We start from the raw sequence: 13,959 nt of genomic DNA, 5'->3' as shown, positions 1-13,959 counted from the left end.
GTCGTTTGGCATAAAGCCGTTTGGCATAAAGTCGTTTGGCATAATGGTCATTTGGTATAAAGACGTTTGGCATAATGGTCGTTTGGCATAGTGGTCGTTTGACATAATGCTCGTTTGGCATAATAGTCGTTTGGCATAATGAGTCTGAAACCAAGAATTTCTCATTTTTTCGTTTTTACGTTTCTATTGAATCTTTCTGATGACATCAGGCTTGTTTTGGAGTCAATTGATACAAAATGACTTTTTATTCAACAATCATTCGCTCTTGAATAAATTTAAGCATAGTAGGAAAGTTATTGCCAACAGTATTTTATTATTTATCCAGAAATTACCCTTCTTTCAAATATTAATTCTTCTTTTGAGTTTCGCTATTGGAACAAATTTTTGCACTGAAGATTTTTAAATATTTAGCACAAATTTACCCTTCTTTTAATTGTTCTATTTTTTTTTCTAAATATGATGTAACTATAATTAGAGGGATGAAAACTGTTGATTTGAAATTTCAATAAATTTCTCTTTTCATGCATAGGCTGTTCTTTGGAGCTATATTTTTTAAGATATTTTTTGTTTCCAACTGACAAAAGGGTAGCAATCGATAACATCCCAGACAACCAGAAATCACATAAAAGTACACGTTATAACTCGTTTATTCATACTAATTACATCGAACCCGCAAAAAATCGTGGATGAAATCGTCAGATTGATGAGTTTCCTCGCATAAAACACTTTTTTCTGAGTTAATTTATACATTTTGTTTCGTTCCGTACACTCGTACAAAGTAAGTCGAATCAATCCGTAGCAGCTGTCAAATCAACATTTGTTACATAAGTTAAGTCGCATAAGATCACAGGTTAGTTCTGTAGGAAATTTGTACACTCGCATTGAATGCTATTATTTATCACATAATATATGTACGTATATCGTTTCCACTTTTGTACGTAGAAGGTCTTTTCGCGACATCTTATAAGTAAAATTTTGCACATACAAAGTCTCCTGGTGATTTCGTTATAGGTATATTTTGGTTGTCTGGGATTGATTTGCTCAAATTACCAGCGAAAAGAGAAATCGATTAATGCAGTTACTTCGATGGGTTGTGCTACTTTTCCCCGAATGTCGTTTTCCCGAACGCCAATTCCCCGAATGGCAGTTCCCCGAATATACCGTTTCCCCGACTAACCCACTTCCCCGAAAAGTTTTTAGCACTCATGATTGTCGTAACTTTATACATTTCAGGGTGGTGAACGAACTGATTATCTAATATTCACCCTTCTTTATTTAATTGGCGGTTCTTTCGAGTTTTACCGTCCTCAGCATTTTTGCCAACATGTGTACAGCCGAGAATGACAGAATATGTTCTTCTTTTGACTGTTTATCGTTCTTTCTCGTCACCACTTTTCGGGGAAACCAGTCATTCGGCGAAATGGCATTCGGGGAAAAGTAGCACAATCACTTCGATGATTCTGAACGCTCTTTTTAATGTCTTTTCGTTTTATTATGCCGCAATAATTTTTGGCGTCAATTCTTCTATTGGTTTAATTATAAATTTTGCCTTCTTTTAAAAATAGGCTGTTCTTTATATTTATACTGTTTTAAATTTAAGTAAACTAGGGGAATAATTGACATTTTTGCCCCCCAAAGCAATTTGTTCTCAAAATATTCAATAATAACATGTTTTTGGCTTATTGACGAACGTTTTACATATCTACATCAATATTTTATCGTTATTTAGTGCTGATATAGTTTAATATTATACATATTCGCCATAATATAAGGGTAATACATATATTGTATTGAATGGGGACAAATATAACCATTTTAGTTATCCGAATTAAGCAATAGGGAGTTACGCATGTTAAGAACCTTGTTATAAAGCCCTCCCTTATTACGGTAAACTTAAAATATTTTTTTGAATAATCGATTAGCGTCTGCTTTGTAAGTAATATTAATAGGAAATAAAGAAAATTTCATTACAAGTAGAATTACATGCGATGTTCATTCGGTGGCTGTCTTGCCCCATAGTGTCGAAAAATATGTTATTTTGGATGATATTTGAGAAGCTCCAAAACTAATACTTTTTGAAATTATTTTCTTTTTGAATGGTACAGTGGTTATGAAAAGATGTGAAACTAACCTCATGAGGCTAAATTGGTGGATTTTATAAACTTTAGGCAAAGTTAGAGAACAATTTGCTTAAGGTGGCACATTTGCCCCAAATTCCGCTACCTACGAGGTAAGCTTAACTCATTGTCTTTCGAGAACTTCAATCAGACGTGTAATCACTCACAGAGTTATGGACAGAACACTTTTGCGTGTTTTTGAGAGAGTGAACCCAAACTTTTAAACGGGAGTACGTAACGCAAAAAGGAGATTGGGCAAAAATGTATGGGGTTTGGTCCCGGAATGTAAACGGATGATTCATATATCATTTGAAAGATCTAAATGAGACAAGAAAAAGTTGATATGGGGCCAAAAATATTCGTCGTGGGAGAAAAAAGTTATGTAAGCTAGAAAGTTGTGAAAAGAGGTTTGTTTTGAACAGTTTTGTATTAAATAATATTTTCTTGCGCAAATGTTTTGAACTCGTGCGTAGGTTTATACTTATGCATGTTTTTATTTTACCCCGTTTAGATTTTTCAAATATTGTGATTTGACACAGATTTCAGGACGTTTTGTATTGCTGCAATGTTAATATTAAAAACATACGGAGATAAAATAATAAGGATATAGGTAAGTGCGTTTGACAAACACGTCGCTTTAGGTAACAGTTGGACACAAATATCAAATCGTATTATCCTAATTCAGTGTTCTAGTAATATGTTTGTATAAACCAGCGGTTCATGTACTCAGGAACGAATTTCCACACTATATCCGTTTTAACATTACAGTGATTGCGTTGTTGGATTCTGTTCTACGCTGGTGGAAATATCTCGCTTGTTGTACACAGCTTAAGCGTGCCGGAAATCTGCGTGACAGTTACCACACTTCTATCTTTGATATCAATAACACCATACTGTCATGCTATTGCTTCTCAGAGAAGGGAATCATTTGAACTGGAGCTAACTGTAGTGTTTGACTGTTTGCTGTGAACAAACTGCCAATAATCCGAACAGAACCATTTTAGTTTGCTATCAATGTCAGTTCCATTGGCGACGCCTAAGCACATGTACCTCCACAAATGCTTCGCTAAGATCGCTAAATACTCATGAGGATGTCAATAATGTGAATGTTCAGAAGTAATCACACTTGAGCTGGGAACAGCTTTCATCGTGATTAACGACATGCAAAAACATGAAATCGGATGGTGGTCGATCAACAATAGAATGTGCATGTTGAGGATCAACGGTCGATTAACGGCACTGATGATGACAAAGATGCAACTGGAACGCAAGTAGACCTGCCACCCAAGCTTCCACGTCAAGATCATCATGAGAGATTAGAACGCCAAGATTAGGAATAGAGATGGACGATTGGGAAGATCATTGCTCTCCGACTGGCGAACATGGATGTCCTATGCTTAATTATTTTGCCGTCTCCAAGAATATGGTCATTCGCAGCACCTATTTCCAAGATAATCTCCCGTACTAATATAACTGGCGATCACCATTGCAAACGGACCCGAATCGATCAGGTATTGCTGGAAGGATTGCACATATCCGACATAATCAACATCAGAATCTATCGTGGTGCTTACATTTAGCCTACCCTCTACCTGATAGTAAAAAAACTGCGCTTAAAACTCCCTGTTATTAATGACGAACGGTACCGACGCCAGTCAGCGTGACCTTCAGGGATTGAAGTAGAAGGATTTCACCCCAGCATCGCTCAACATCTCGAGCAGTCGTTACCGGATTTGGATTTGCTGGCTGAAACCCTTCTTGGTTGTTCTACTACAGTAAAAGTAGCCATCAACCTACAGGTATAATCATTGTGCGTTGATCATTTTGCTCCACGACTTTCGTATACCAACTCGTAAAACGATAATGATTGACATTTTAACTTAAGACTGGTAGGATAATGTAGGAGTACATGTGACACTAAACATCCACGTATGCAGTAGTCAGCGTGAGATGATTTATACTAGCGAGCTAGATTGTCATTGTTTTAAACACATGAAATCCTAAAACTTCGCATATGTTACTGATAAGTTCAAATGAGTATTTCAATTCACATTTAACGTTTTTTAAGGCTGATGTTGTTCATTGAGGTTGAGCTGATGGTTATATTGATCTCTTTGCAAAATCCGTTCTGGAGAAATTTGTACTTTAGCTAAAACAATTACAGGCAGTTCTCCTATAAGACACCACACACTTTTATTTCACCACTGTTTCCCAATTGTTTTTCATCGAATGAAGCTGACTTTTTTATTTGAATATACAAGTCGTAATGTTACCTTATTGCGAGAAAAAATGATTGGTCGGTCAATAAACTGCAATTAGTTTAATGTGAGTAGCAGGGTCTGGTAGAAAACTTAACTGAATATACGTACATATTTTATAACGATTTTAAAGTTATTACGGTCTAACATCACCATGTAATATTGTCATCTCTGAATCAAAGCTCTAATTCACTTCTTTAAAGCATAGAGCTTTTCATCATCATATAGGTGCTGAAAAAAATATATGTTTTTTTTTAATCGATAAAAAATATAGCAAAAAAATAATAAAAAACATAAAAAAAATCCATCTCAAACCATGCGGAATAACTTTTTTCTCCCACGACGAATATTTTTGACCCCATACAAACTTGTTCTTGTCTAACTTAGATCTTTCAAATGAGATATGAGTCATCTGTGTACATTCCGGGCCCAGATTTGCCCAATCTCCTTTGTGTGTACATTTATATGTATTCCATTCAGCTCATAAAGAATCGCTTTATGGGAGATTTGAAATTCAACAAGAACATGCTTAGAATCAAAGCCACTTGACTTGACACTTAAATTAATTTCATATTTGTTATTTCTTTTTTTTTCGCACAGGGTACTGTTCATTCTCTGTCTGACACCGAACATCCTCAATGGCTTTCACGTGTCGTCCTACGTCTTCCTGGGCCAGATGCCAGAAAACTATTACTGCGTCGTGCCGAGCCTGGTGCAGCGTGGGTGGACCCATGACGAGATCCGAAATATTTCCATCATCGCGTAAGTTTTCCTACAATCATTAAATCAAAGAGCTTATTTTAAATTCAGTATAATATTTCAGCGGCTCGGCCAAAAACGGCACCTGTTCCCTGCTGAACTGGAACTATCACGCACTCGAAGGAATGAACTACCAAGAAGCGCAAGAGTACCTGAAGGATAAGCCCCTACCCGGTGAGGTATCATGCTTGAGAACCGATGGCTTAGAGATGTATTACCATCAGTCGAAGGGTGCCTCCATCGTTCCGGAGTGGGACCTGATCTGCGAGCGAACTGCTTTGCGGTCCACTGTGCAGGTGGCCCTGTCGCTGGGAAAATTCTTCGGAGCATCCACTTTTGGAATTCTTTCGGACAAGTATGGACGGAAGAGCAGTTTCACCATTGCAGCGCTGCTCTATGTGGTGTCCAGTTTGCTGACCACGTTCTCTCCAGTTTATATCCTTTTGTTGCTTGGACGGATCGGGCTGGGTGCTTCCGCTTCCGGAGTTTTCTACCCGGCGTTTGCGTTGTGTAAGAGCAAATTGTAAGGTGTGTTTGTGGCAAAATTTAACTTAAATTATGTTTTAGTGACTGAAAACATCGGAACCCGTCATCGGTCGTGGATGAGTATTGCCTTCAACTTTTCGTATCCGATAGGTATGCTGATTCTAGCGTTGGCTGCCTATTACATTCACCCATGGAGAGATTTATCGCTGGCGCTAACGATCCCGTCGTTCCTGCTGGTGATCCATTTGTAGTAAGTATCTGATGTTTACATAAGTAAGCTGTAAGAGTGCTCTGTAAAGTCCGAAGCAGCTCACACTATTATAAGTTACCCAAGTAACTAGTAATAAGCCCCAAATCTGCCCCATAGATGCATACGGGAATTATAATTGCATTAAAAATTCTTCCACGCATTGCGGACATCTACCCAAATAATCAGTAACCAGGAAAATGCGGCATTATAACAGCATTATACAGTGCAACCTCCATATGTATGCGCATATAGAGAAGTCATTTGATGCGTGACAGCTGTATATACGTATTAGAGTGGTTCAAAAAATCGTTTTTGCTCCACACCGCTCGTTCGATTCTAGATCAAATTCTGAGTGTCCTCCCAAAATTTGAGCTCATTTGGATGAAAACTGAGACTGCACAAGCCCTTTGAAGATTATATGGGAATTACTATGAGAAAAGCAACCAATTCATTCAATCGGTCATAGTGTTTGCCCATGTGCTCTTGGGGATTAGAGCTACGTTGATACTGTGAGATACATTCATAAGCTACAACTTTGCCGAAGACCGTTTTTAAATCGGACGCCTCAGTAATTAGTTATTGATTTATATCCAGTCACAAATTCTTCAGCAGTGCTCATTTAACTTCTGAACAGGCAACATTGCTACACCTGGCGCGAAAGATGGCACGCACAAATCATGGCTACTATGTTTTACTGCATATATCCAGTGATGCTGGCAGAACAGCCCAATAATTATAGCCAAAGTTTAACAACTCATTCAAAAATGAATAACTAATTACTGGGGCGTCCGATTTGAAAACGGTCTTCGGCAAAGTTGTAGCTGATTATTGTATCTCTCAGTATCAACATAGTTCTAAACCCCAAGAGCACATGGGCAAATACTATGACCGATTGAATGAATTGGTTGCTTTTCTCATAGTAATTCCCATACAAACTTTAAAGGGCTTGTGCAGTCTCAGTTTTCATTCAAATGAGATCAAATTTTGGGAGGACACTCAGAATTTGATATAGAATCGAATGAGCGGTGTGGAGCAAAAACGATTTTTTGAACCACTCTAATACGTATATAATGCCAGAAAATGCGAAATAGCGTGCCATTATAATGCAAAGATATAGCCGTGCTCCTCCGCACCACTGATGCCAATAGGCCTTTTCATGTGACAGGTCCGTCTATTTCAAACCTCTTAATTTTCATGCCATTACTACAAATATTACTGCGGAAATTTCTAAAGGAGTTCATTCAGTGATTATTTCCAAAGGAAATTCTCCACGAATTTTCCTAGGGAATTTCTCCAAAAATTTTGCTTAGGATACCTCAAGATTTCAATCTGGATTTTCTCAAGGGAACTACAGAGATGCGATTTCTCCAGAGATTATTTAAAAACATCTCTGAGTTCCACTAAAAACTCTTTGAGAACAAAGCTTTAGCATTTTTTTCTTTTCAAACATTCTGGAATAAACCTTTGTGGATTTCCTCGGAAGAAATTTTAAAGATTTGTGTTTATTTTTTGAAAATTTGAACTGAAAAATTCGGTTGAAGTATCAGTAAAACAGTATCTGAAGGAAATTTAAGGATAGTTTCCGAAAGGAAATCAAAGTAATACCTGAGGAAAAAGTAATTCTAGAGAAAATCTCTTAAGCATCCGTTGAAAAATCGATGGAAGAATTTCTAAAAGAATTGGTAGACAAATCACTAGAAAAATTTTCTGGAGAGATCCCTGAAATTGATCGATTTAAAATCATTAAAATAATTCCTGAAGCTTTTCTTCAGGGCATCTGAGATGAAATTTTTGAAGAGCCTGTTGAACCCGTTATAATCTCTGAAGGTTTCTTTGGAGCTAGTACCATTTTGCATTAGGAGTCAATGCAAGCCGAATAAGTAAAACAGAGACGTGAGATACCATTTTGGCTAACGTAGATTAGAGTTTCCATTAGAAATAGAGACTTTCATTCAAACAGAGAGCAAGTTTCTAAAAAGAAACCTACTACCTGTGATGTCTTTAGGATCATTCATTGGATCAACTTTAGTTAACATTCATGTTAAAAACAAATATGAATATCCCTTTCGACAAAAATACATAATACAAACTGCTTGCTTTTACAACCACTGAGGTTGTTCTAATTTCTTCATCTATTTCTAGATAACAAATAAATCAACAGTGAAAAATCTGTGAATTCGCGTAGTTTTTTTTTTACAAAAGTGATCCAGTTAATCGTAAAAATTTTCAGGAGAATCTGAAGATGCTTGAAAAATGTTTCATCGCATGGAAACTCCACCAATTCTGCAAAAGAAAATGTTTCGAAAAACCATCATAACCAACTCTAAATATTTTAATGAATAATGCCAGGAAACGTCAAATCAAATATTTTTTTCAGGAGTTTACTGAGAACTACTTCCAGAAATTTCTACGCCAATTCTGAATCAGCCAAGAACTTTTAAAGAGTGTGCTTTGGGAGTTCTATATATTTTTTTTCTGAAATTCGTCAAGAGATTCATCAATGCTTTGATAAGAGTGATTCACGTTCAGAAATCGCTAACATCATCACACTCGTGCTGTGTACGAAGCGATGTGACTGGTATTAGATTGATTCATTACTTCCTTCAATAATCTTCTCATGCTTCTCAAGAATTACTTCTAGGAATGCTCACGACAATTTGTCCTAGAACATAGACAGTGTTGACCGTAGATTTTCTCAGAAACCGGAACATTTGGAAATGACATAGAGAATTGCTCCATTAGCTAACGATTAAAAAATGTTCAGTTGATTTCCCAGGGTTTAAAGATATTCTCAATCGTTCTTCTCACGATCCAGAATATTTGGGGATCATGCACAAACTAAGTCATGCTTTACTAGGCGTTAGAATACCATTATCGTGTCTTCTATCATCTATAAGAATAAATACGTTGATCTGGTATATTGAACAGATGATAAATAGTTTAATTTATTTCTTAAGCTTTCTGCTGATGTTGTTTCTTTTTTTTAGAGAATCGTGGGTAGGACAATCCTTTGACTGTCCTACCCAGGCGTTTTTGTGCGTAGTACATGTCCTACCCACTTCCCGCGCCACTGCTGCCAATGTTGTGCAGTAGTGTGGGAAAAATTCAGATTGTCGCTCTTGTCCCCTTTGTGGGTTCCTATCTCTATACACTTACAGCTCAAACGGAATTTAGCGCCAGCCCTTTAAAGTTCATATGGGATTTATTGTGGAAAAACTTACTTTTACAAACAAAGATCGTCATTGACCTCTATAAAAAATCTTACTACAGACCTTGATAGGTAATTTTACGATTAAGCACATTGCAGAGACCGCGAAGAATACCGACACTTGTGGAAAAAGTTAATCAATGCGAATCGATTGGCAAGCTGATGTTGTTTAACATGTAAGGAAATAACAAGAATAACAAAAATGCGCAAAGTTTCCAAATAAATACTTAATGCTTAATACTTTTTCACAAGCATCGGATTGTTTTCGAGTTCTGTGATAAGATTTTTTTCTTGGAAAACTGTATCATACCGTAAATTCGGGTGAAATTGATCAGTAGTGGGAAATTGATCATTGTGTCACTCGATTTTATTTCTTCCTAATGGAGCACAAATATCAATGTAACCTGCAGTGAATGAACGTTGTTTGTCGTAATTATGTCCAAATTGTGTGTTGTGAAGTTTTTTGCGTTCAAAAATGTTCATTTCTATGAAAATGATGTACATTTTCAAAATCTTGTACGGTGCAGTGTTGACAAACATCAATAAACTTCTAGTTCTAGACAAAGATTTAGACATAGTATAATCCTGAAAGTTTGTGAGGATACTTAAGATATATCCCCAAACTAGATTTCATAACCAAAACTCGTACCAATTCGTTGATTTGGTTGAAATAATTGAATTTCTGGTATATATCAGGAAATTTCTTAGGAAATTGCATATATTTAGGCGTTTTCTGAATTATTCTTGAAATTTAAACATTCATTATTTCTATAAATATTGTATTGTTAAGAATTTGGCAAGCATATTTGGACTCAGGATGGGCTGCAAAATGGTGAGTCGACAATCAGGAAGGAGCGACCAACACAGCTCTGGTCCTCACAAGTTCCTACCTCGCGCTTCCACGGGTCAAATGATGACAAAGACCGCCAGCTAAGGGTTGCGTACTTAGCTGGTAGCGCAGCCTGGGCATTGTTGTGCTTCTGACATCAGCTAGAGTGAGGAGGTGCGTTTTGAGTGTCACCAGAAGGTGCGGCTCAAACAGCGTCTGTTCTGGCATCCAGCGGCTGAGCATGAAACGCTTATCACGTCAGCTACACCTAAGATGGCAGTCCCATCAACGTGATGTAGGTAGCGCGACCCCGGTAAGGTAGCATACCGAATTCATAATCCACCACGAAAAATGGAGAAAGAAGAAGAAACGAACGTTATTTTCGGCAACCGACCTGGCAACGAAATAGGGACTATGATTGGAAACTCGGTACCTGGAACGTCAGGACCTTAAATGAACCTGGACGAGTGAGCCTTTTGGCTCGTGAATTGCGAAAAGTTGCCGTGTGCGTGGCTGCAATTCAGGATGTGCGTTGGCTAAGATCTGGAGAATGTGAATTCATAGCGGTAGACCCCATCGCTAACACCGCTTTCAAATACAACATCTACCACAGCGGTGACGATAAAGCTGAACACGGAGTCGGTTTCATAGTGATCGGGAAGCAGATGAAGCGCGTTATTAGGCGGAAGCCGATCAACGAGGATCTGCGTGTTGAGGATTCGGGGCAAGTTCTTCAACTACAGCCTGATCAACGTATATGCACCGACTAACGAAAAACCCGATGACGTGACCCGGTCAACCATATATTTAAATTTCTTCACTTTTCTTTATATCGAGCTTTAAAGACACTCATATAACAAATCGATAGCGATCGTCATCGATTCGTAAAAAAATAACTGTGCGTAAATAATATTCGATAAATGTTACCAAAATTTCGACACCAAAATAAGCGGACTTCTTCTGCTTTACCGACTTTGAAAAAAATAATCATTAACCAAAAACATTTGTGGAGTTCAATGCGAACCGAACCGTTTATGTTTAATATGTTTTTTTGCAATATCTTTTTGATTGGGAATTGAACTCTAATTGTTAGAGGAATAACAAGCCGAAGGACACTTATCAACTATGCCACACTATATCACATCCCTAAGGGTGGCAAGAGGCATTCATAAACTAGGCATCAAGAATGGCCAGCACTCTAGCAGCAGGCATGTTTCTTGCGCATACATTACGATTAATACCTACCAATTTAAGAGCATCCTTCTGGTTATGATATTTAAAATGCATATCAGTAATGTTTCGGATCTGAAAGAAAAGATCCGAAAAAGCCATGCAGAATCATATTCGGTCATAAATATGCCGATCCTTGGAAAATCAAAACATCGAGACCTGCCATGCGATGTACCAGAATACCTTTACGCTGCTTTACGAAACGATACGGAAAAGAATGATAAAGGTGCTTCGATACAAAGCTTCATTTTTCTTTGTCGATATATAACTTTACTTCGACATCATTCGTTACACATTTTTCGATGAATATTCATGAAGGTGACTAAAACCCATTCGATAAAAAATGATCTAATGAAATTTAGTATCATTTCTTTGAAGATCTATATTGTATGCTTGATAAAGAAAGACACTCATAAGGTTTTATAGATTGATGAAGATACTTGAATATACGTAACGAAATGAACAGTAAAGAACAAGCGACAGAAATATTTATTATTGGATACAGATATTTGAAGTAGTTCATAGGCTGGTTGACCGGTGTGCGGAGAAAATCAGCGCCGTCTCCCGCCATGTGCAACGACCGCGAAGGAAACTTGCTGACGGAAAAAACAATGGCTGCCGCCAGGTGGAAAGAGTACTTTGAGTCATTGTTGAACGGAGATTATGGAAGTGGATCTGGTAGCAGAATTTAAATCGATGACGATGAACAGGCTGTGGAACCTCCAACGCTAGATGAGGTAAAAAAAGCTATCTATGGGCTGAAGAACAACAAGGCTGCTGAGAAGGACGAGCTCCCGGCCGAACTTCTCAAACACGGAATTGAGCAGCTGCACGAACTCCTTCACCGTATCATATTGAGGATATGGGAGGAAGAACAAATGCCTAGTAGTTGGTTGGAAGGTCTCATTTCCCCTCTGTACAAGAAAGGGCATCGACTGGAGTGCGCCAATTACCGAGGGATAACACTCCTTAATTCGGCGTACAAAATCATGTCTGGAATTCTGTTCAACAGATTGAGACCGTATGAGGAGTCCTTTGTCGGCGAATACCAAGCTGGTTTTCGAGAGGGCCGATCAACGACGGATCAAATGTTTACCCTGCGTCAAATCCTAGATAAATTCCAGAAGTATTCATGCAACGCTTGATGGATCGAAATCAAGTGTGCGGGTGGAGGACGAGATGTCGTCATCGTTCGTAACCTTAGATGGATTAAAACAGGGTGACGCTCTTTCTAACTTGCTGTTTAACATAGCGCTCGAAGGTGCTATCAGGAGAGCCGGTGTGCAGAGAAGCGGTACCATTATCACACGTTCTCATATGCTCCTTGGCTTTGCGGACGATATCGACATCATCGGGATTGACCGTCGGGCAGTGGACGAGGCGTTCGTGCCTTTCAAGAGGGAGACAGCGAGGATTGGGCTCACGATCAACACCACAAAAATGAAGTACATGATAGCTGGTGGTCAACGTGGGTCCGGACGTGTTAGTGGTAGCGAAATGGTGCTAGGTGGTGAAAAGTTTGAAGTGGTGGAAGAATTTGTGTATCTTGGAACACTAGTGACATGCGATAATGATGTTACCCGCGAGGTGAAAAGACGTATTGCAGCTGCAAGTCGGGCTTTCTACGGGCTCCGTAACCAGCTGAAGTCCCGTAGGCTGCAAACGAAAACAAAACTCGCGTTATACAAGACACTGATCCTTCCGGTTGTCCTATATGGCCATGAATCATGGACATTGAAGGAAGCCGACCGGAGAGCTTTCGGGGTGTTTGAACGTAAAGTGCTGCGAACAATACTCGGCGGTAAACTAGAAAACGGCATCTGGCGGCGTCGCATGAATCACGAGTTGTACCAAGTGTATAAAGAGCTGGATATTGTCAAGCGCATAAAATACTGCAGGCTGCGTTGGGCTGGTCACGTTGCCCGTATGCCGGAAGAACAACAAGCAAAGATAATATTCAACAGCGAACCCGGACGAGGCCGCCGACTTCGTGGCAGGCCGCGCACACGATGGCTTTTTGCGGTTGAGGAGAACTTAAGGGCACTTAACGTTCAGGGCGACTGGAAGCGCCCAGTGGAGAAGACTCATCCATTCGGCGCAGATTCATCTTAGCGAATTGTAGCCCATCAAGTATCAAGTAAGTATTCGGACTCAGGGAGCTCAAATTTATTATGTAAAGTTGTTTTGAAAACTAACAATAATGGCATTGATAAATGATCAATTTCACCCCGAAATGAGATCTCCCGATTTTTTTATTTTAGGCATATTTTTAGCACTAAAATTACATTTGTTAGAAAATTTCGATACTTGAGTCAATGAGGCTCACCTTCATACTTGTTTTCCTGCATTCAGTTGTTTACCCAAGTAACAATTTCAATGCTCGTTGAACTTAGATGTTATTTATTGAGGTTTTATTAGTGATGCAATAAATCCCAACAGATTTAATAATGGATGTGAAAGTGCTAAACGATCTTTACCGTAAAAACCACTTCAAATTGCTTTGTAGATACCTATAAGTGCTTCTGTTAAAACTTTTTTGCTAGCTATTGATAATAATAAATTGTATGTTGAAGGAGCTGTATAGTGTCTATAAAAACCTATACTTAAAACCTCAGCTTGTTTGTCTTAGAAAGACATCGATAAAACTCCTAAGACTGCACTAAGTCATGTTAAAGTCTTCCTAAAACTCAAATGTCTGCTGCATGTTATGGTCTGCGTGTGGTTATCATTATCATTATGTCGATAATAATAATCATGTAAAGAATTATGAAACACAAATGTAAAAATCATAAAACACGAAAATAAAACGGCTTAATAATAAA

At 38.3% G+C, this 13,959-nt stretch overlaps 1 protein-coding gene across 3 annotated transcripts in view; it reads left to right on the top strand.

Annotated features, from left to right (window-relative positions):
* The window catches only part of LOC5576290 (organic cation transporter protein), a 52,386-nt gene that overhangs the window by 33,607 nt on the left and 4,820 nt on the right, over nt 1-13,959 (top strand). For all 3 annotated transcript variants that reach the window (XM_021857482.1, XM_021857480.1, XM_021857479.1), the window contains exons 3-5: nt 4,976-5,137; nt 5,199-5,644; nt 5,702-5,870. In XM_021857482.1, the coding sequence (XP_021713174.1) occupies nt 4,976-5,137; nt 5,199-5,644; nt 5,702-5,870 (777 nt within the window). The remainder of the gene's footprint in view (nt 1-4,975; nt 5,138-5,198; nt 5,645-5,701; nt 5,871-13,959) is intronic.

Source organism: Aedes aegypti, chromosome 1, assembly GCF_002204515.2.
Source record: "Aedes aegypti strain LVP_AGWG chromosome 1, AaegL5.0 Primary Assembly, whole genome shotgun sequence".
Lineage (NCBI taxonomy): Eukaryota > Metazoa > Arthropoda > Insecta > Diptera > Culicidae > Aedes > Aedes aegypti.
Note: the sequence above shows the minus strand (reverse complement) of the source record. Positions and strands in the feature narration are given on the sequence as shown.